General features: G+C 59.1%; 2 protein-coding genes across 2 annotated transcripts; one reads left to right on the forward strand and one right to left on the reverse strand.

Moving 5' to 3' along the window:
- The first annotated feature begins 752 nt into the window (after positions 1-752).
- Positions 753-6,936, forward strand: PLK1 (polo like kinase 1). Its single transcript, XM_054212610.1, has 10 exons — positions 753-1,223; positions 1,314-1,482; positions 1,607-1,751; positions 2,868-2,961; positions 3,487-3,706; positions 4,011-4,169; positions 4,359-4,436; positions 4,921-5,075; positions 5,538-5,720; positions 6,169-6,936. The coding sequence occupies exons 1-10, from the start codon at positions 819-821 to the stop codon at positions 6,373-6,375; spliced, it is 1,815 nt and encodes a 604-aa protein (XP_054068585.1). The 5' UTR covers positions 753-818; the 3' UTR covers positions 6,376-6,936.
- On the reverse strand, positions 6,914-21,278 carry ERN2 (endoplasmic reticulum to nucleus signaling 2). The gene is made up of 22 exons (XM_054212609.1): positions 21,119-21,278; positions 18,086-18,203; positions 17,724-17,757; positions 17,049-17,121; positions 16,629-16,701; positions 16,342-16,464; positions 16,154-16,255; positions 15,638-15,899; positions 15,454-15,532; positions 15,214-15,364; positions 14,008-14,129; positions 13,603-13,779; positions 13,063-13,312; positions 12,693-12,783; positions 11,862-12,051; positions 11,018-11,117; positions 10,642-10,841; positions 9,814-9,961; positions 9,570-9,697; positions 9,201-9,324; positions 8,831-8,898; positions 6,914-8,759 (listed from the first exon to the last, which is right to left on the reverse strand). The coding sequence occupies exons 1-22, from the start codon at positions 21,209-21,211 to the stop codon at positions 8,568-8,570; spliced, it is 2,898 nt and encodes a 965-aa protein (XP_054068584.1). The 5' UTR covers positions 21,212-21,278; the 3' UTR covers positions 6,914-8,567.
- Between the last annotated feature and the right edge of the window lie 1,190 nt (positions 21,279-22,468).

Consider the following 22,468-nt stretch of genomic DNA (forward strand, 5'->3'; position numbering starts at 1 on the left):
CCCCGGGGCAGAAGTGGGCAGCGTGTCCGTGGGGCGGGTGGGAAGAGGAGAGCGAAAAACATTAACGAGGTCAGGCACGCTACGCTCAACTGCCAAAGTGTCACCCTGGGTGATGGAGAGGCTGAAGGTGCCACCGGGAGCGTGTGGGATACTACACGATACAAATCAGCAAGAGGAGCAGGTTTTAGGGTGAACGCGGAAATTTACAAACGAGTCTGATTTGGAAAAAAGCGTCGCAAAAAATCTGCAGGGAGATGAACTGTCCAGTCGCAGGCTTTTTCCATGAAAAAAACCCGAGTTGGCTACACGGCCCACCACGAGTTTCCCTTCACGAAACGCTCGGTGCCCCGTGCTCGGGCGGCCCGCGGGCGCCTCTCACGGCAGCCCCCCCACGTGGGCAACAACGGGGGCGGCGGGGCCGGGGAAACGCGTGCCCGTGGGGGGCCGGGACACCCCCCCCCACCCCGCAACACGCGTGTCCGCGACCAACGGCCGCCGGTGCGGTTCCCCGTCCCGCCGCGCGGGGGGGCGCGGCGCTGGGGCGGTCCTGTCTCTTTAAGGGCGGGGGAAGGGGGGGGGGCGCTCCCATGGTGCCCCGCGGCGGGCGGCGTGGATTTTAAATCCTCTGGGCCAATGGGGAGCGGTCGCGGGCGCGTAACGCTCCGGGGCTGCGTTTGAATCGGGCAGCGCCTGCCTCGCTCCTGCTGCCGCCTCCCTCCGCCTCCCTCCCTCCCTCCGCCTCCCTCCCTCCCTCCCTCCCGCCGGCCCGGCCACCCTCCGCTCCGGCCACCCTCCGCTCCCCCGGCACCGGCTACAGCATGAGCGCGGCAGGTGGGAAGGCGGCTCGTCCGACGGGCCGGACGGAACCGGCCCGGACCGAACCGGCCCGGGCGAGCAGCTCGGACGCAACGCCGGTCTCCGGCGGGAAGGAGGTACCGAAGGTGCTGGTGGATCCGCGGACCCGGCGTAGCTTCGTGCGCGGACGGTTCCTGGGGAAAGGCGGCTTCGCGCGGTGCTACGAGCTGGCGGAGGCGGAGAGCCGGGAGGTGTTCGCCGGCAAGGTGGTGCCCAAATCGCTGCTGGTGAAGCCTCACCAGAAGGAGAAGATGTCCATGGAGATCGCTATCCACCGCAGCCTGTCCCACCGCCACGTCGTCGGCTTCCAGGGCTTCTTCGAGGACTCCGACTTCGTCTACGTCGTGCTGGAGCTCTGCCGCCGCAGGGTGAGGGCGGGGGGGGACCGGCCTGGGGAGGGGTGGGGGTGGTGATGGTGGGGGGTGTCGGTGTTACCCGGTACTGACCGTTCCCCGCAGTCGCTGCTGGAGCTGCACAAGCGTCGGAAGGCGCTGAGCGAGCCCGAAGTGCGGTACTACCTGCGCCAGACCATCCTGGGTTGCCAGTACCTGCACAGCCAACGCGTCATTCACCGGGACCTCAAGCTGGGCAACCTCTTCCTCAGCGATGACATGGAGGTGAAGATCGGTAGGTGCCCGTGACGTGATGCCCCGTCGGCCCCCCCATGGCTTCCCCTCGACAGGGACCCCGGCCCTGGGGACCAGCCATCCGGGACATCTCCCGTCATACCATGTCTCCCTGTCTCTCCAAGGTGACTTTGGCCTGGCCACCAAGGTGGAGTACGACGGCGAGCGCAAGAAAACCCTGTGTGGGACCCCCAATTACATAGCTCCAGAGGTGCTGGGCAAGAAGGGGCACAGCTTCGAGGTGGATATCTGGTCTATCGGCTGCATTATGTGAGTCAAAATGTCTCTTGCATGGTTTTGGGGCCAGGCAGGGGCCCCTCTGGGTTTTGGCATGAGCCAAAACTTTGTCCCTGCTGTCTCCAGAGGACCTGCCCTGGCTGAACCCCACTGCGAGACAGCAGATGACCTCCCCCATGCTCTGCACATGCTGGTCTATGTGTCTGCAAACTGATCTGCTACACAGCATGGCTGTCTCGAGGCATTTCCCAAAAGCCCTCGTTGCCTAAATGGAATATTCCCCAGAAGGTACTAGATCCCAGCTCCACTTTTCAGGTGTTAGGGTTTGAGGAAACCACAACAATTTATTGTCATTTAGACAATTATTCTATCACCTGGTAACCCCCTCCCCCACCCAGGAAGGGGAATTGTTAAAAACAAGGAAATGTGAGGGTTGAAATATAAGCAGATTTAATAGAAGACGACTAAATAAGTAACACTAATAATACCAAAAAAACACCATTGATCCCGATACCAATATAAAACATACAAGGATCATAGCCCGTTTTACCAGCAGGAAGCCGTGTGCTGACAGCAAACGTGGGACACTGAGTGCTATGGCTTCAGAAGGAAGGGAAGGGCTCAGGGGTCTGGCACCGGGGCAAGGAGTTCTCTGGATTGCCACCACCAAGGGAGAGAGAGAACTTCTCAGCAAACTTTCTAATTTATATTGAACGTGATGTTCATGGTATGAAATAATCCTGTTGGCAGCTTGGGTTAAGTGCCTGAGTCTCACTCCTCATCCCTGCACCTGGCAAGGCTCGAAAACACTGAGACCTTGAAACCCACATACCATCGCTGGCTATATAGTAAATATTTTCACTAGAGTCTTTGAAGAGTGCAGTTTTCCTAAGCATTAGAAGAGATCTTACTGAAAAGTGAAATTACTGAAAGAGAAATTAATCCTGTGTTGCTCAAACCAGGACAAGGGGAGAGGAGCCAGGGAACAGTACACGTAGCTGTTTGTGCTACTGCATGTCTGATGCCAAGCATATTCCCTCTGCCAGGAAAGTCCCAGGGTGTGCTTAGGATGGGGTCGCTTCTGCATACAAGTCTCTCTTGCAAACTCCCTCATGCAAAATTGACACCCTTTTATCTGTAAACGTGCAGGTACACTCTGCTGGTGGGGAAACCGCCTTTTGAAACTTCTTGTCTAAAAGAAACGTACATCCGAATCAAGAAGAACGAGTATACCATTCCCAAGGTATGGTGCTTCCCGTGGGTGGACCCATTCACCTCACAGCAGCTCTTGGGCAGCCTTCTGCTGCACCATCCTGTTTCTGGCCCTTAATGGGCTCTCACGTAATGATGAAATGGCTTTTATTGAGGAGTGCTGGGAAGGGGACGTGTCAGTTGGTGGTGGAGTGAACCTGTAGGGACAGCTTCCTCCTGAGAAGCCACCAGCTTCCCTGTAATCCATCAAAAAATTCAAGCTGGAGTTAAATGGACACGCTCAAGCCCATGAGGTCTGGGCCAGGTCCCCGGCTCATCCTGCTGCTGGTGATTCGGTCTTGTTAAAGTCTGTCGACTTCAGGCTTTGCATGCTGTCAGGAGACAGCTCTCTGTACCTGCCCAGTTCTGTTTCCCCAGGCTTGCATCCCGCTTGCCAGACGCAGCACAGGAGCTCTGCTCCAAGCTAACTTCCCCTGGATTGTACATCCAGTGCATTTGCTGCTAGTGTGCCTTGTCCCCTGACCCTTGTCCATGAACTCTGCCTGTCTCCTCTTAGCACATCAACCCTGTAGCTGCTAACCTCATCCAGAAGATGCTGAGATCTGACCCTGCCACCCGCCCAACTATTGACGAGTTGCTGAATGACGAGTTCTTCACATCAGGATACATCCCCAGCCGCTTGCCCACCAGCTGTCTCACCGTTGCACCTAGATTTTCACTTGCTCCCAGTGGGCTCGAATTGAACGGGCGAAAGCCACTGACTGCACTCAACAAAGGTAAGTGCAAGTGTCCGGAGGTGAGACTGGGCTGCGGTGCTGGATGAGAGCCTGCCTGGCCTCCATCAATGGGGAACGTGGCGCTGCCTCACCTCTTCTCCCTATTCTTATGAAAACCTGGAACACTTTGTGAGCGAGAGAGAGGTCTCTCTGCCCAAAACCAAAGCAGGGAGGACGTGCCAGCACTATCTTTAATTACGTGGTATATAATGTGTTTCCTATAGCTAGGCTAGAATGTAAATCTGGTGCCTTTAGAAACCTACTCTTTGGTCATGCCTCCACGCTCTTTTCTTTACTGTCCCAGGACCAGACAGTCCTGCACTAGAGAATTTGCCTGCAAAGGAAGACGTAGCTGGACTGCGGGAGCTGGGAGATGCCGTTGACTGTCACTTAGCTGACATGTTACAGCAGCTGACTGCAGTCAACTCGGCCAAGCCCTCTGAGAGAGTGGCAGTGAGACAAGGTGAGTCTGGGGACAATCCCACAGGCCCTGGCCTTCCTGGATAACTTGCTTCTCTGTCGCTCTGATGCTGTTGTCTGAAGTGAAAGACCAGCTGACCACCTCAATTTCAGGCTGAGAAGCCTTTTGACCTTGCTGGGGTGCACAGGATTCTGTGCAATGTCTTCTAACAAGCTCCTCTCCTCTTTGCAGAAGAAGCTGAAGATCCAGCCTGCATTCCCATCTTCTGGGTTAGCAAATGGGTGGACTACTCGGATAAATATGGTCTAGGTAAATAATATGGGGGTGATACTTCATCCTTTTCTAGTTTCCAAGGAGGCTGGGGGAAGCTTTGGTTTGGGCATTGCATAGGTCTTCAATCACAGTATTCAGGCGTGCATGTCCAATACCGCTGCCAGGAATGTTACCAAATATCCAGTGAATCCAGAGTAGTGGTCACTGAACATCAGCCCTGGCCACTTTAAGGTAGAAAATGGCTACCTGCTGCATGAAATGGCTGCCCTTGCTCTGCACTGAGTGCAGGTACCCACTGTGGCAGTTAAAGCTGCTTCTGCAGCAGGTGGTGCAACGAGGGAGAATTCCTCCTCCGGCTTTGTCAAAGTGCCACCCAGACCCCTACAAACAGGAGACTGGCAGAGACTTGGTGGGGTGGCTGTCAGGGAACCCCTAGATTATACAACGTTCCGCCTTTCGTATTTCACACAACTGGTGGTCCCTTGTATTTGAAGATCTAATGGGTCCCCTTCTGAACTAGGTTACCAGCTGTGTGACAACAGTGTTGGAGTTCTCTTCAATGACTCCACTCGTCTTATTATGTACAACGATGGGGACAACTTGCAGTACATCGAGCAAAACGGCACGGAGTCCTACTTCACTGTGAGATCCTACCCCTCTGCCTTGAACAAGAAGGTCAGTTCTGGGGACAGGAGCCCTTGCTGGGGGTGGTTTCTCCTGGTGACACTTCTGCCAGCCTTGTTGGACTCTGGCAGGCTGGATTCCAGGGAGAAATATCTATAACTCAGGGTCACTGGCATTCTGCAGGCTTTATCTTGGCTGATAAAGCATGGCCTGAAGGAGAGATTGCTAGCAGCTCTGTTTATTTCTAATTGCTATCTGAGGCTTGTTTATGAGCAGCTTCACAGAAATAAGTGCTCACAAGACTTCCATGTACCGAAGTGCTCAGCAAAGTGAGTCTCAAGTATCACAGTCTGAGTTAACTTTGAGTATGAGAGTTTGCACAAGTTTGTGCAGTGACACCTCATGCTCTGGAAGGTGTAAGGAGGCTCTGGGACGGTGATAACAGCCCCTGCGCTCCCCAAATAGCAGGGGGTCATCCTTGACCTTTCTGCTCACAGCCTTTCTTCCCTGCAGATAACACTATTGAAATATTTCCGGAACTACATGAGCGAGCACTTGCTGAAGGCGGGTGCTAACATAACGCCACGGGAAGGAGACGAGCTGGCCCGTTTGCCCTACCTCTGCACGTGGTTCCGGACCCGCAGCGCCATCATCCTGCACCTCAGCAACGGCACTGTGCAGATCAACTTCTTCCAGGTGAGGCCGATGCTCTGTTTTTTTCCAGGACTGCAGCTCCAGCTGCTGAAAGAGCCCTGCCATCTGCAGCGGTGTATGCAGGGCAGCAGGAGGGGATAACCTGAGCTGAAACTTTGCCCAGTGAACCGAGCACTTGGGAGGCTCTTTACCCCCTGCCTTGCTGGTACCGAAGCCACCCAGACGCTCCTTGCTTATTAAGGGGCCGTGTCCCTTAGCAGGAGGGAGACTGCTGCACAGTCTTAGGTGCAGTGGTCTCGAGCTGGCTGGCCAGATCGATTTGTTCTGCTTTCCTGCGAGCTATGGATGAATGCTGCAGCGTGGCGCTTTGTCAGCGTGCTTCTGGGTGCAGCTGGGACGCCGCGAGTGCTTTTAGAGATAGCTCATCCTGAGAAAACGCAGTCCCCAAGAAGCAGAGTGCTGAGGGTGACAGTGTGTTCTCTCCCCACAGGACCACACCAAGGTCATCTTGTGTCCTCTCATGGCTGCTGTCTCATACATAGATGAGAAACGGGATTTCCGCACGTACAAGCTGAGCCTCATCGAGGAACACGGGTGCTGCAAAGAGCTGGCCAGCCGGCTCCGCTACGCTCGCACCATGGTGGAGAAGCTCCTCAGCTCAAAGTCTGGCTCAGCCCGTGTGAAACCCTCTGCTTAGGCCTTGTTTTCGATGGACTCAACATCTTTGCCAAACTGTCCAAGCTGTGGATGGGGAGGTCTGGTAGCATCCCTGCTCACGCTGTCACCTCCCATTGCGTAGCTGGGCTACCACTCCTTGGTACCGTCTGCTTGCCACAAGGAAGCCCCTGATGCTGTGGGAACTGTGTTGTTCACTCTGACTGGTACCCACGGGTTTCTTGCTCCCCACTCCTAAAAGAAAGTCTATTTTTTAATGGCATACCTAGGGGGTTGTGTTTTGTTTTTTTTCTAACTTCACAAAGCCAAAAGCCTGACTCAAAACCCAACCCTCTTGTTTGAGGCTACCGGGCCTTCTCTTGAGGGAACAAAGCACGGGGAGAACAGAACTATCATGTAAGTTATTTGTACATGTCTGTGCTGATGCTCTAGGCTTTCGTTTCCTCTTGTAGAAATTCAGGCAAGATATTTAATGTGCCCAGGGTGAGACTGAGCCGTCAGCCTTTTAATACTGAAAATAACCTACATGAAACCTGAACTTTTGTATATTGCATAACTTGATTAAAGATTGTTTGCTGCAGTGTCCAGCCTGTTGTGGTTCTCTTTGGCTTGCTGCGAGGGAGGGAGGGAGCAGCACCTTGCTTCTGGCTTCTCCAAGCAAGACCTGTCCTCTTCATGAGCTCATGCTGTTTGCTTCCTTGTGCTGATTTCCCCATCTCTGCTGCAGGAGAGGAGACCTTGGGGCTATGGCAGGAGCTGTGCCCTAACCTGGAGGCTAACAGCCCTGCCTTCTCATTTCCCATTTGATTAGCTCTCTTTACATGAAAGATGCTAAAAATTTCTGACTATAGAATTAGGAAGAGTCACCTACTGCAGTAGACTTCACCAGGAACCCAGTAAGCTATGCTGGGCTTTCTCCCACCATTGCTGACTGCCAGCACCTACTGGTGCTCTCAGGCCAGTTTATTTTTAAGCAGGACAAACTTTTTGGTTTTCATATTATTTTTTTTAATATCATTTTGTATAAAATGCTCTAGGCCATACAGTCTTCTAAAAACTAACCAGGTCCAAACCCCTTGTTACCTGTGTAACAAAATCCCATACCCCAACACACAGAGGAATCAGTCTGTACAAAATTATTGCTGTTCCAAGAGAGGAAACCTTGCTGAGGGGCTCCCAGGTTGCCCGTGGCTTCAGTGGGTGCTCTACTTGGAGGCTGGCTCATATGAAATACATGCCCATGGGGATGCTATAAAGTAGAACACCTCTGGGAAACCTGTCCTGGGGCAGCAGGAGGCTGTGGGAGCTGCAGGCACTCATGTGTGAAAGGATCCCTAGGGAGGAGGGGTTTCCCTGCCTTTGTGTCCTGAGATAACTGCTCCTGAACAGCTGCTCTGACTGACGCAGGGCGTCGTGGCCTGGCACAACAGGCTGCTGGTGACCAAGAGGGAGAAAAAACATTTTTCTCAGCCCAGCTGAGATCAAAAACTTCATTCTTGGGATTGTGCTGGAGGCCCCATGCCTCCTTCTGGGGCTGGTGGCACCTTGCCCTCAGCAGCCCTGATGCCAATAGCAGGTCTGAGACCTGGGGCGGCTGCTGAAAGCTGACCTGCTGTGCCTTGGCAGGGCTGAAGGATCATCTCCAGTGTCAAGACTGGTGTGCCAGTCCCAGTCACGACCATGTTCGACACACGCTCAGAGCAGCTTTCCCAGGAACGTGGCACGGGAGGACAAAGTGCACCAATCCCTGGTGAACGCCCTGTTGGGACCTGGCCCCAGCCCGGCTGCATCGCTGCCAGTGCATCGCTCTGCCGGCTGCCCTCGCAAAAACCCAACACGTGTTTGCTTCTTTCTTCTAAAACACCATGTCCACTGCAGAGGTGGCTTTGTTCTCTGACACAGACGCCTTCAGGCCACTTAGCCTGTGAGCGTTTGCAAAGGTGGGTGGCCAGAAGGTCCTTCCTGGGCTCAGGAGACCCCAGGCGAGAGCCCAGTGCCACCCTACGCTCACTTCTTCTGCACCTTGCTGCTGTGACCCATGTGTACACTGGGCGACCAGCCAGTCCTGGGACCCCCAGCTTGCCCCAGGGAGGGGAAGAAGGATGTTGGAGAGCCCTGGGGCTGCTGCAAGATGGGGCTGCGGGTACGGGCAGGGCAGGGAGGAGCGTCCGCAGCAGCCTGGCACTGTGAGTGCCGTCCCAGCGCATGTCCCTGTCACTTGCTGTCACCTTCTGGTCCCTGGCAGTAGTAGGAGTGGAAAAGCCGCTCGTGGGCGCAGACCCTCATGGCCCCGTGCGTGTGTAGCAGCAGCCGTGGGAAGCGGGAGGTGAAGTACTGCACAAAGCCGTCGGGGACGGAGCCCAGGGCCGCCCGGACGTCGGCCGGCAGCTCGTGGTAGTGATGCTTCTGCAGGAGAGAGGCAGAGGTGAGCGGGAAGCATGGGTCTTGGGGTCACAGGGGAGCCGGGGCAGCCATACCTTATTCCTCATGGCCCGCAGGAGGTCGCGCACCGAGGCCCCCTTGTAGGTGCGGAACTTCCTCAGGTCTGGGAAGAGCAGGAGAGATGCTGAGCGAGGCGGGATGCAGACGGGGCGAGGGGCTGCCGCAGCCCCCCATGGTCCCAGCGTCGCCCCAAGCCCCAGCGAGCACCGCAGCCTGCGGCAAACCGGGGCACTGCTCTGCTCTGCCCGCTCAAGGAAGGGCCGGCACCTTTACCCGCACTGGTTTTCGGCTCCTGAGCATGGGCAGGTGCCTCCTGCCCAGTAAAGGGCACTGGACCCGGGAGCCCCATTCCCTGCCCGGTTCTGCTCAGGCTGCAGCGGCGAGCACGGCCCCCCGCACGCTCACCTGTCTGCAGCGGGAGGGAGATGTGCATCCTCCAGTTGGTCCTCACCACCGACCGTCCCCCCGCCTCCAGGGCCGAGACGATGGGCCCCTCCGCAGGCTCCTTCTCGATGCGGTCGCTGACGTCCTGCGTGCCCAAGAGTGGGGACAGGGGGGTATGGCACTGCCCTCACCCCACACCACCCATCCAGCGCCAGGGAACAAAGCCAGCACCAAGAGGGGATGAAGTGGGTTTGGCCCAGATCCTAGACCCAGGCACCCCTTGCAAAAGTAGCTCAAAAAGAGCAACACTGACCTAAACATGGCTGTTTCCAGAACTTGTTTTTCCGAGCACACCCACACACACTGCCCGGTGGTACAGTATGCGCTCACCTGGAAGAACTGCAGCTGCTTCTCCTGACTCCAGAAAAAAGGGTGCACAAGGACCACGGAGGCTGAGGGTCGGTGCTGGGGCTCAGGGTTGATCATTGCCACAATCAGCTCTCTCGCAACAAGCTTGTCTGGTAGGCAAAGCAACAGAATGGAGAAACAACCTTCCCCCGAGAAGGATCAGGAGCTGCACCCCTCAGCTCAGGGCTTTCCCCGTGGGGACGTTGCCCTTGGGGAAGGGTCTCACCATGAACTTCTTCCTGCAGGCAGCTCAGCTGGTAAGAGCCTGACAAGATGTTGGCCTGCCGCCGCAAGCTGTCCCCAAACGGGTGCTGCCCTCCTGACACCACGTAGTAGAAGATGCAGCCGGCTGAGAAGATGTCCACGGCGCAGGTCTGCAAAACACGAGGGGGGAGATGGCGGCCTCACAGCAAAAGGTGAGGAAAGCTTCCGCCTCCCCACTTTTCCATTCTTTTATGGGAAAGCTTGGTCATTTGCTAGAGAGCTGCAGGAAAATGCATCGCACCAGGGCTCCTGGCTGCCCTGCTTCCTGGAGTCAGCGCAGCGCCCAGCACATCGGGTCCTTATCAGGGAAAGGTTTTCAGAGGCACAGACAGAAGTCAGGACTTCACAGCCAGAAGGACACGTCAGGGCTGCTGGTGTCTCACCCAGCTGCGCAAACTGAGCCTGGTACAAGGTTATATGGAGCACGTTGCCAGCACCAGTACGTGCCCTGCCAGGGACCAGAACAGCAACCAACAGGAACAGGATTCCCTGGGCTAAAGGGATGAGCAGAAGCATAACCTTTGCGGCAAGCCATGACCCCCTCCAACCTCTCCAGCCTGAATTTCCAAGGACTGGAGCCAGGTGAGATGCCCTGTGGTGAGCACAGCTGGGCAGTGTCCCCGTGAGGGCTGACTAGGAAGTCCTCGTGAGGAGCACTGGTGCTCTGCATCTGGGCTGACTTGGGCTCTCGGAGCTTTTGTCTTAATTGTGCTGCTGCCAGCACGGGGGACTCTGCTACGACGGGCCAAAGGAGCAGCCTGAGTGGGGAAGGCATCCATAGCTCACTGACGGGGTTCTCCTTCGGGGCCTCCTGCAGAACCTCGGGCGCGATCCAGCCCTCGGTGCCAGGGATGCCGGAGCGGAGGCTGAAGCTCTGTCGTCCCCCCTGAAGCTTCTTGCAGAGGCCAAAATCAGAGATGACCGCTCGGATCTGCCCATGGCGATTCGGGACGGAGATGAGGATGTTACAGGGCTTCAGGTCACGATGGACTGGAAGAGAGAGTGCAGGGTGTCACCTGCCAACACGCAGCAGGGCCGGTGCTGCTGCCAGGAGCAGGGCTCTGTCTGCCCCCCCGCACTCTGCCGACCATGGCAGCTGCCGCCCGAAGCCCACCACCTCGGCTGAGGACGGGACCAAGCTGCCCCCCTGCTCGCTGCCCTCTTACCGATGCTGAGGGAGTGGAGGTGGGCCAGCCCGGACATGGTCTGACGCAGCAGAGACACCGGGTCCAGGCTGCGACGATCGAAGCTGGGGCTTTCCACATACTGGAATCACACAGAGGTACAGAGAGATGATGAAGCCTGATTTCCTGGGCAACCAAGTCAAGGCTTGCTGTGAGAGAGACTTCTCACTAGGCTGACAAAGGTGGAAGGAGATGAGCCCATGCGGAGGGCATTCGTGCCCAAGGCTTGCCATTTCCAGTTCTGCCAGTTGCTATCTATTCCCTCTGCAAGCAAACCGCCCTCGCTTTGTGTCCTTGAAACCTCCACAGCTTCAGCAACACTCATGCTTTACGGAGTGCTAAGAGGATGCTTCTCCTCCCCCATGCCGAGTCTCTTCCCAGCATGTGAACAACTGCCCGGACTGAAGCCAAGGCTCGGAGCTGCCCTGCTCCCTCCCGAGGGGGGAAACTGGCAGCAGAGCAAGGGCAGGGGCTGGACACGGGAGCAGTGCTGCCGCCGGCTGCTCTGCCTCTCCAAAGCACCTCACAGCCTTCCCGTGCCTGATCCAACCCCTGTTCCCTCTGACCACTGGGAAGCAGGATCGGAGCAGGGCTGTATGCCCGTGGCCAGGCGGGAGCCCCAAAGAGCGCTCTGAACCCAGGAGCCACTGGCTACCAACTCTCGGGCATGCACAGTGCTCTGCTCCCACCGGAGCACTGCAGGACCTCCCCAGCAGCACAGACGAAACCCCTGGGGACCGACCTGCAAACACGGGGATGGGGACATCCAGGATTGACCCACAGCCCCCCTCATGTGGCCACCCCCTTATCCCAGGACCAGGCTCACCTCCTGCAGCGTGGCAGAGCAGAGCTCGATGGCGATGTAGTGGAACTGCTTGTCCTTCTCGGTGCAGAAGTAGCGGACGACGTGGGGGTGCTCGTCCGACTCCCGGAGCAGCTGGACCTCGCGGTCCACGAGATGGAAACACTCGGGCAGGAGGCGCTTCACAGCCACGTTCCGGCCATCAAACTGTCCCCTGCACAGAGTCGATGGTGGTGTCCATGCATGGCCCTCCCCAGCCAGAGCAGAGCCCAGCGCTGCAGATGCACAGCCCAGCCAGGCTCTGGCTGATGCTGGAAACTTGCCCCTCAGGGTCCTCAGCATGGGTCACCTTGAAGTGACTCCCAAAAGACTTGTCAAAGCCATGGAGAGGCAGAAATCTCTCCAGCGAGCTGCAAACTGGGGGCTCAGGCTCCCCTTTTTGTAGGAAAATAATCTCCCTCGCTTTTTGCTGTGCCTAGTCCTGGGGAAAGGGGCTCTGCCAGAGCCAGGGGAACCTCCCGAGGGACCAGACCTGCCGCTGCTGAGGGCTGCCTGGAGCAGGCACAGCCCAGCTGCCTGACAGCCCGCTGCGGGCAGGAGGGGAAGGGGAACACAGCGCGGTGGTGTGATGGGGAGACCTGCACTGCGAACATGGCATCTGGTTACCAAAGGCCCCGAGCCCAGCTCTCCAGATGGGTTTGATGAGGACCATGAGAAGGGGAAGGTGCCAACCCATTCTCAAAGGCCCCATAACCAGCAGCCACCACCCAGGGAAGGAGATGCTTTGGTGCTGTACAAGGTGGCTCCCAAGGAGAATGAGAGGAATGAGGGCAAGCACCCCGGGGTGCCACCCACCTGAAGACAAAGGTTCCTCCAGCTCCATGGCCCAGCACATCCTTGGGATTAAAAGAAACTTTCCCAACTGCAATCACATCTGGTTCTGCATCTGCAGGGGAAGGGGAAGACAGCCATCCTTCAACCTATGAGCCTTAGTCCTACATGAAGAACATCCAATTCTTTAATCACTTGTCCGTTTCTTTGGCCCTACAACTCTCGCAATGGCTTTTGTAGCCCATGCTTATCCAGCAGCACGTCTTGCACCTCCTCCCATCTCAGCTGGGCTGCAGTTCTCACATCTGTGGGGCATCTCTGCTCCTGCTTTGGGGGACAACATCTACAGAGCGAGCAAGCCCCTCACACCTTGCCCATTCCCACCTGCACACACCTTCAGCGGCCGCTGGGACAGCCGGATCCGGGCTGACCATCCCATTAGCCGAGTCCTTCAGGTGAGCCGAGGGGCTGGAGCTCTGTGAGAGCTGAGATGCGCTTCTCCGTCTCAGCCCCGGCTCCCCAGGCTCTGCAGGAACACCCTCTCCGGAGACGCGGCCTGGGAGCAGCATCTCCTGCTGCTGCTGCAGGAGCTGAATCTGCTTCTCCAGCTGCTGCTGCTGCACTGCATGCTGCTTCTGCAGTTTCTGGAACACAAACCACAGGAGCGCTCAGCTCCTGCGCCCAGAGCAGAGCCGGGGCATTGCCAGGGCTCGGCACAAGCCACATGCACCGTCTGTCCCCTGCCCAGCTGGCAGAATGCCGCGTACCACCTCGGCTCATTATGTGTCTACAAGACAGCGTGGGAGCTGCGTGGCTTATCGCCCCCACGGCACCGCTGCTCGTACCACAAGGACGAGAGAAAAGGGAGTTGCTGGCCCTTCAGAAGCAGCGTTTCTGCGGCAGGCAGCGGGCTCCTCCAGCGGCCACCACTCACCGTGAGCAGGAGGAACAGGACTCCTCCACCCAGCAGGGCCGTGCCGACGCCAGCCATCACCAGGTCCCAGGTGCCGGTCTCGGGGTACACCTCCGCCTGCTCCCTCGGTGCGGGGTCCGGCTGGAATGGGCCCTCGCTGCGGACAGCCGGCTCCTCCGGGCTGCTCGGGGCCAGAAACTGCAACACATGCCCGGGGATGGGTGACACCAGAGGGATGGACCGCTGGGGCACTCAGGTTTGGGACCCCTCCCCACTACAGGCCTACATGTAGGACCCTGTCCTTGCGCTACCCCACACTGGGTACCCACCACGCCGCCCCAGACAGCCCAGACCCTTCAGTGTCCCAGCACTGCCCAAGGTTCTCCCCAGTGCAGAGCTGGGACCCAGCAGAGCTCCGCCACTCACGTCGTCAAACACGGTCCTGGCACGAGGAGCCCTGGGGATGATGGTTTCCGTTGTCTTCCTCAGGTTCTCGGGGAAGGCTCGCAGCATCGTAGTGTGGACCACGGGAGGCAGTTCGTGGTGCCCTGTGGTGGGAGGAGAACAGAGACAACCATTAGCTGGTCTCTGGTCACAGCATCATCCTCAGCACCAATGTGGGCTTGCCGGACAGCTTTGGCTCTTCAGAATGGGTATCTCTTCCCATGGGAGGCACAAAAACCATCACAGTTACAACCTGCCAGCTCTGTCCCCGGAGAGGGGACCTGGAGCAGCAGCAGCCAGGGGAGAAAGGCAGAGGACAAGGTCCCCTGCTCTCAGCACACAGCGGGGGGCCTGACCCTGCTCCTTTGTGCCTCCCCTGCCACGACCTGGAGACACCACCCTCATTTCACAGAATCACAGAATCACAGCATGGCAGGGGTTGGAAGGGACCTCTGGAGATCATCTAGTCCAACCCCTGCCAGAGCAGGGTCACCCAGAGCAGGTGGCATGGGAACACATCCAGGCGGGGTTGGAATGTCTCCAGAGATGGAGACTCCAACACCTCTCTGGGCAGCCTGTGCCAGGGCTCTGCCACCCTCAGGGTAAAGAAGTTCCTCCTCATGTTGAGGTGGAACTTCCTATGGTCAAGTTTGTGCCTGTTACCTCTTGTCCTGTCACCGGGCACCACTGAAAAGAGCCTGGCCCCATCCTCCTGACACCCACCCTTTAAGCATTTATAAGCGTTGATAAGATCCCCCCTTAGTCATCTTTTTCCAGACTCAAGAGACCCAAATCCTTCCATTTCCAAACACGCCAACACAGCCATCTCACCTGTGACAGTGATCACAGAGCAGGCTAATTAACGCAGCGTCTGTGTGCAGGGCTAGTGCACAATGGCACACTCACCAGCACGGGCAATTGTGAGCCCCGCTTCAAAGGGCCCCTGCCCCCCGCCCCAACGCAGGCAGCCCCTCCTGGGCAGGGGACAAGGATGGCCTGCAACCAGCCCCAAGCCAGAGTCACCGCAGTCCCCGAGGGTGAGTCACAGCCTGGGCCCCATGTGCCCCAGTGAACGAAGCAGGTTGGGCTGCCACCCCAAAACACACCAGCAGCTCGGGCTGCCCCTCCCTGGGGCACTCTCCAGGAGCAAGGACGCAGGGAAAGGCCATGCCCCTTGTGGGTCCGCACCTATGAGGAGCCACTGGTTGTGGAGTGAGGTGATGCTGCCCTGAGGGTACTTGACGTTGGTGCTGGGCGTGATCTCACACTCTCCCGACTCTCTCATGGTCACATCATCTGTGGTGGGGCCGTCGATCCTGGCCAGCGTGATGCCCTGCGGCTGGGGATCCGACAGCTCATGGAGAACCACGCAGGCGGGACATGCGCCTGCCACGGCTCAGCCCAAAAGGGGACAGCAGGGAGACTCACCACCAGAGCCACGCTGCCATGGACCAGGGAGGTCAAGGCGTAGAAGCTGGCCGCATACTTCCCCACGTAGAGCGCTGGCCTGCAAGGCAGGGACAAGCATCAGCCTTCTATCTGTCACGGATCAGAGTGGCTGAGCACAAGCAACCCAAATGCCACCGGCTGCCACAGAACAGGAACCACCTACAGCAGCTGGGTCTTGGTGGCGGCGAAGTCTTTCACAGACTGGTAGCTCCACTTGAGGAGGTGGATGTCCTGCGAGTGAAAGGTCAGGTAGCGCAGGGTCTCCATGGCCAGGTTGAGGTGGGGGATGCGGCGGAGGCTGTCCTGGTGCCACACGTAGATGCCGACCACGGGCGAGCCATAGTTCTGCGCCCACAGGACCTCCCCACTCTCCTTGTCCAGCGTCACCACCAGCCCGTCCCCGCTCGAGGCGAAGTGTGCCATTTCTAGGCAGAGTCAGAGGGAGGGGACGATGCAGCAGTGCTGGCCATGGGGCTTTGTCCCCCTCTGCCCCCCCTCGGTCCTGCCACCAGCCGTGGGCTGTTGCCTGCTGCTCAGCTCCCATGAGAGCTGCTGCAGTAGCTGTTATTCCCGGCAATCAGCACAGCCGAGACCTGCCGTCCATGGCAGCATCTCCCTGGCGTGGAATCCCACTGCAAGCAGGGCGCCGGGGCAGCTGGCTCCTGCGGTGGCCACTCACTGTAGTGGTAGGACTCCTCGCAGAGCGGCGCCGAGTAGTCGGAGAAGGTGGCGTTCCAGCGCAGCTCCCGCGACTTGGTGTCGTACATGGTGATGACGTACTCTGGGGATGAGGGCACGGCATGAGGGCACTGCCCAGCACCCTGCTCCTGGGACTAGAGGGATGAACGGGGAGCAGGACTGGCTTACGGGTACGGCCGATGTAGAGCAGGGGACTTGATGGGCACAGACCATCCCAGGCCTCTGTTGAGAGAGTGGTCTGCTTCTCTCCTGACTTGGGGTCCACGATGAACCAGGTGTCCTGCTTCTTCCCTGAGAATGAAAATACATTTTCCACAAGTCTCCGCAGCCCCAGGAGCCACTCAACAGGCTGCCTCCTGCCCCTCCCCTCCACGGACATGTTCCCGGGAGGTCGCCATGCAGCTTCTCCTCCTCCCCCTGCCCCAGGTTCAGCGGAGCGGCCGGGCTCGGCATACCGGTGTAGAGCACGCCGTCCGAACTGCGGCATGGCGAGGACTGGACCAGCTCCGGGATGGTGAACGGGAGTTTCTGTAACACAGACGGCAGAGTGGATGCGGGGCCAGAGAAACACCTCCCCGAGCGGCAGCATTCCTGCCTGCACAAGCAGGGTGGGAAGGAGAGATCCTCCGGGACAGCCCCCTCCTCCTCGCCTGCATTCCCTCCTCAACCCCAAAGCAGGACAGTGGGGAAGGAAAGGCTCCCAGCTGTATTTGCCCCACACCCACTTTGCTGACATCTTCCAGGTGCCAAGGACAAGCTGGAGCAACCAAAGGCCCCAGGCTCGCACTGTCCCGCAGGTTCACCTCGTCCCCCAGCCCAGTGAACCCCCCGGCATGTGGGCAGGCAGGATGCACGCAGCCCGTGGCCCCACTGACCATCAAGCCTTCTTTGTTTTTTCCTCCCAGGATATACAGGCTGCCATCATTGGGGTCTGGAAGGAACGCTGGTCTGGAAAGGAGGAGAGAGAAGGATGAAACATGAACTGTCCCCCACGCCAAGGGCTAAAAAGGAGCTGCACTTAAGAAACCCCTTCAGCATTCTGCTCCAGGGTGACTCACTACGGGGCTTGAGTTTTCCTGGAAACCTCCAGCACTGGATTTGGTAGGAGATGACCTCCCGCTCTGGGTCAGCACCATAACTCTGTGCAGCTGCCCTTCGCCTACCAGCCACGCTCCCCCCCCGCCCCAGGGGAGCTCCCTCCTGTCCTGCCTTCCCCCTGTGCTTTCCGGGTGTATTTTCCTCAATTTCTCTCCTACACTTCAGTGGGTGGTGGTGGTGCTGAGAGCTCCTGGGCTCCCTGTAGGAAGGCTACAATTCACCAGCAGGGAGCAGCTATTCCTCATCATCCTGCACGAAGCGCTAGCACCGAGGGTAGGTTTAAGGCAAGGCAATGGCATGGGCTGGGGAGGGTCATTTCTCCCAGGTTCCCCTTTCCTGCTGTGAATCCGCTGGTTCACCGGGGCCGTCGTGCACCTCCCAAAGGCTCCTGCCCAACCCGCAGGCTGCCTGCCCTGCACAGGGGACCCTGCCCGCGGGGGGGTGACACTCACTCTGCCACATAAACCGGCACCTGCAGAATAGGATCTGAAAAAGAGAGCGAAACGCAGACGTCAGTGGCCTCTCCCTGCGAGCGGGGACAACGTGGCAGTGTTTACCAAGCGCAGCCGTGCCCAGGTCCGCAGCCTATTTGCATTTCAGACCCAGAATAGGCACCGCCGGCAGCGGGGGGTCTGTCCCCCTCAAGATGTGCATGGCTATGCCTGGGGCTGGACCTGCAGCTGGCAGCGTCCCCCAGCGCTGGAGGAACTGGCAGCCCAGAGCCAGGCTTGGGGGGGTGCATCCCCAAACCCCGGCTAGTGACAAGCCCGGGGAGCCAGGCTGTGAGCGAGCACCCCCCGGGGTCGTTACTCACCATCCTTCAGGGTCCACTTGATGTCACCTGTGCTCTTACTCACTGCATGGAGGTTTCCATCCAGAGTGGATATGAAGAGCAGTGTTTCTGGGACAGTCACAGCACCGCCTTTGAGGCACTACGGACAGAAACACTGTCCTCAGAGAGCAGGGCCAGGCTTGGGAACGAGCCCCCGCGGCCCAGGCTGTCTCACACAGCTCAGCAGCCCCCCCACACCCAGCACGTCGCAGCAGCAGACCGCAGGGAAGAGCCCCAGAGTCCCTTCTGGTCCCCGGCAAGGCAAGGCTGGGAAGGAAAATACATTATTTCCTTGCACCAGCATATTAAATCTGCTTGTTGCTCCAGCTCCACCTGCACAGGACACCGCAGAATCGCTAACGGTACTTCGTAAGTGCTGTGTTTTACAGATCCATGTAAGGATCCAAGGCAGCTGCACTCGCAGCGAGTGGCACTTGGTGCCACGGTGGCACTGAATGGCAGTGAGTGGCCATGGCAGCCTGTGTCACCCGTGGTCCCTGGCTCCTGCAGCACAGGTCACGTCCCACCGGCCGCAGCCTTTCCCCTCCTCTCCCCTGGAGCCAGCGTTCCCGCCGGTGGGGATGAGCAGCAGCACAGGCTGTTCCCGGCCACAACTCCGAGATGCCTTCCTAAAGGTGACACAAACAGCCCACCGGCTCCTGCCAGAAACAAACCAGTTGGGTGACTTTTCATGCCAGAAATGCAATGAATTGCTCACGCAGGCCTTCAAAGCGCCAGATTTCAGCTACCCTGACGTGCAGGGAGTAATTGCACATTCACGCTGGGGAGAGGAGCTGCTGCTTCCGTGTACGGCATCCGTACAGCCAGGGCCAGCTCAGCCACACGCCAGCCTCACCCCGTCGGCAAACAGGGATCAGCAAACAGCACGGGGGACCCAAATGGCTCCAGGCAGAGGCAGGGCCAGCGTGGCTGTCCCCGATGCCAGGGAGCCAGCGCAGCGCCCGGGCTCACCACTGGCTGCCATGCAGAAGCAGATCGAGCAGGCTGCTGCCCTGGTCCCTCGTGCGGGGTGGCCCAAGGGATGTCCTTGGCGTGCCGCCCCCCTCGGCAGCCTCCTCGTTGCCTCTCACCTGCTCTGTACGAGCTCCTGGAGCCTGAGTCGGGCAGAGAGCCCAGCCTGGGGACCCGGCCAAAGAGCAGAGACAACGAACGGCCTGTGCCAAGATGGTGCCCTACGTGTCAGCACGTGCCTGTCTGCGGAGCAGAACCTGACGGTGGGGACAGACCAGCCACGGCACAGTGGGGCCAGGAGACACATTCTCCCTTTGAGTCACTGAAATTCCTCCATCTCCAACGACGTAGACAGCAGCCCCGATGGGTGCCAGGTCGCCTGTTCTCCGGCTGCACCTCCTGCCAGGAGCACACACCAGCTCCCTCCCAATGCACCTCACATCAACCCCTCTGCTTCCAGCCTAATGCTTTTATTTGCCCTTCTTCTTGCTTAATTTTTAAGTGAGGTCAGAGCGAGTTTCCCAGCTCTTGCTTTGTCCAGAGGACGCGGTGGGGCAGGCAGAGAAGGGCGATCGCTCCCTGCTGCTGCTTCTCCAGCACCCTCTGGCCACGCAGTAGCCTTGCTGCTGGCTGTGGTGACAAGCCAGGCCAGCAGACACACAGCTCTTGCGGTGTGGCCACCTGCGCAAGGGAAACAGAACCGAGACCTCTGAGCCCTCCCAGCTGTCAGAGCTCTGTGCTCACGGGCTCTGCTTTTCCCTCCCCCCAGTGCTTTGCAGTTTCTTCCATCTCTTCTGCAACTACTGCTTTTCCGGTGACAGGGCACTCGAACAAAGGCCAGGCTGCCCAGCCTGCTCCCTGCACACCACCATGGGCACAACTGGGAGCGCTGGGCACCCAGGAGCTGCCACTCTCCCCTCCACTTCCAGCCCTGACTCCCCAGCAGCCAGTCCTATCCCAGAAGCGCAGCTGCTGTTCCCATGGGAAGTCCACATGACCTGTGCTTTCCTGAGGCTCCCGCCATGCTAGCGTGGAGGCTGCAGCGATGCCACTGGAGCCAGAGCTCAACCACGGGCTAGGGGCACGTTTGCTCTGCCAGTGATGGAGGGGGATGGCTGGGCTACTGACTTCTGCCAAAATTCACCCCGTCACATTGCTCTCTCTGCTTGAAATGCCACCAGCAGTGGCAGCTGACATCTGGCTCCCGAGGGCACCACCCTGCCAAGTCGGAGTGGGCAGGAAGGTGCCGAGGGCTCCCTGGGAAGGCCCAGGGGTGGAGATGCTTTTCTGAGCAGAGACCAACCTCCGCCCCTGCTGCTGCTGCGTAGGGCCCCTCACCTAGGGCGAGTGTGCGGGTCTCCATCACACACCTGCAAGCACCATTAACGTACGGCCACAGGACCCACACGCAACCACCTCCCACCCCACGGACAGCACAGCCCCTTGGCCCCACAAACCACACGCGTCTGGGTGCCGGACCACACGCAGTCCCGAGGCGGGTGCTCAGCACTTATGGGCTGTCGCAAGCAGGACGCTCCTGCCTGTGCGGCCACGCACTCGCACCCACGGGTGTCACGCACATGCAAGGGGGGCCGCACCTGCCCGCGCCCCCGCTCCTGCCTGCGTGGCCACGCACTTGCACCCACGGGTGTCACGCACACGCAAGGGGGGCCGTACCTGCCCGCGCCCCCACGCCTGACCGCGGGACGGGACGCTCACACACGCGTGGAGCGGAGCGCGATGCCGGCACACATGCAGATGCTCGTACCCAACGCTGTCACACCCAGGGGACACGTACTCCCTTGTGCCGGTACCCCCACGCACTCCCCCCCGCAGGACACACGCCCACGCACACTCGGGGCACGGTCACGCACGGGTATCCGCGCTGGCACCCGCACCCTGCCACCCGCAAAGCGCTGACACCCGCAAAGCGCTGACACCCGCACCCTGCCACCCGCGGACGCTGTCGCACCCCCAGGCACCCGCTCCCACCCGCGGGCACTGTCGCCCTCACCCCCTCCCCGGGCAGTGTCGCGGCCGTACCTGCGCCGGGAGCAGCAGCAGCAGCAGCGGCAGGGCCGGGAGCAGCCCCCGGAGGAGCCCCGGGCACAGCAGCGGCGCGGCGGGGCCGCCCATGTCCCGGACATGCCGGGGCCGCGGCGGGCAGGGCCGGGCCGGGCCGCGCTTATCGCCGCGCCGTGAGTCAGCGGGCCCGGGGCGGATCCAGGATGCGGCTTCCTGCCCCCCCCGGCCCGGCCCTGCCCGGCCCCGTACCCTCCCCCGGCAGAGCGGCCGCGCTCAGCGGCACCGGGCGGTCGGAGAGCGCGTCCCCGGACACCCCGGTCCCCCGCCACGGCGGTTTCCCGATCCCTTCGCACGAGTACAAGGACCCGAAATCTCTTCAGCATCCCCCCCCCAGCTCGCTCACGCTCGAAGGCACCGGCCCCATCCCAGCGGTTTTGACACCCTTCTGGTAAATTTCCTCTCGCTGGTAACGCCCAAGGGCACGGAGGGGGGCGATTCTGCCCCTCTGCTCCCCTCTGGGAAGACCCCACCTGGAACACTGCGTCCAGCTCTGGGAACCCCAACATTAGAAGGACATGGACTTGTTGGAGCAGGTCCAGAGGAGGCCATGAAGATGCTCTGAGGGATGGAGATGCTCTGCTATGAGGACAGGCTGAGAGAGTTGGGGGCGTTCAGCCTGGAGAAGAGAAGGCTCCGGGGAGACCTTAGAGCTCCTTCCAGTCGCTAAAGGGACTACAGGAGAGATGGGGAGGGACTTGTTACCAGGGAGTGGATGAGGAGCAACGGTTTTAAACTGGAACAGGGGAGATTTAGATTAGATATTAGGACGAAATTCTTCACTGTGGGGGTGGTGAGACACTGGAACAGGTTGCCCAGAGAAGCTGTGGCTGCCCCATCGCTGGAGGTGTTCAAGGCCAGGCTGGACGGGGCTTGGAGCAGGTGTCCCTGCCCAGGGCAGGGGGGTGGGACCGGATGGTCTTTAAGGTCCCTTCCAACTCTAACCATTCTGTGATCCCCCCACCCATACCCCCTGCACCCAGCAGTGCCTGCCGACCCCAGCCCACTGCCACCTGCCAGCCTGGCACCACCAGTACCGTCTCCAGGATCGGCACTGGACCAGGCTCCCGCCATCCCCTCTGCAGCACCCGGAGCTGCAGGGAAGCAGAGGGCTCTGCCTGAAGGCCTTACACACCTTGAATAAGTGGGACTTCTGACACAGCAACAAGCTTCCTGCACATAAAACTTACAGCTGAGCACGCTCAGCACAACAAGGTCATCTACAGCTTAAAACAAGATTAAACCTGGTTTTAACAGGGAGCCAGAGAATTGTCCCGTTTTGCATGAAGCGGTACACGGCAGCAGGATACC

The sequence above is a fragment of the Rissa tridactyla genome, chromosome 8 (genome assembly GCF_028500815.1).
Source record: "Rissa tridactyla isolate bRisTri1 chromosome 8, bRisTri1.patW.cur.20221130, whole genome shotgun sequence".
Lineage (NCBI taxonomy): Eukaryota > Metazoa > Chordata > Aves > Charadriiformes > Laridae > Rissa > Rissa tridactyla.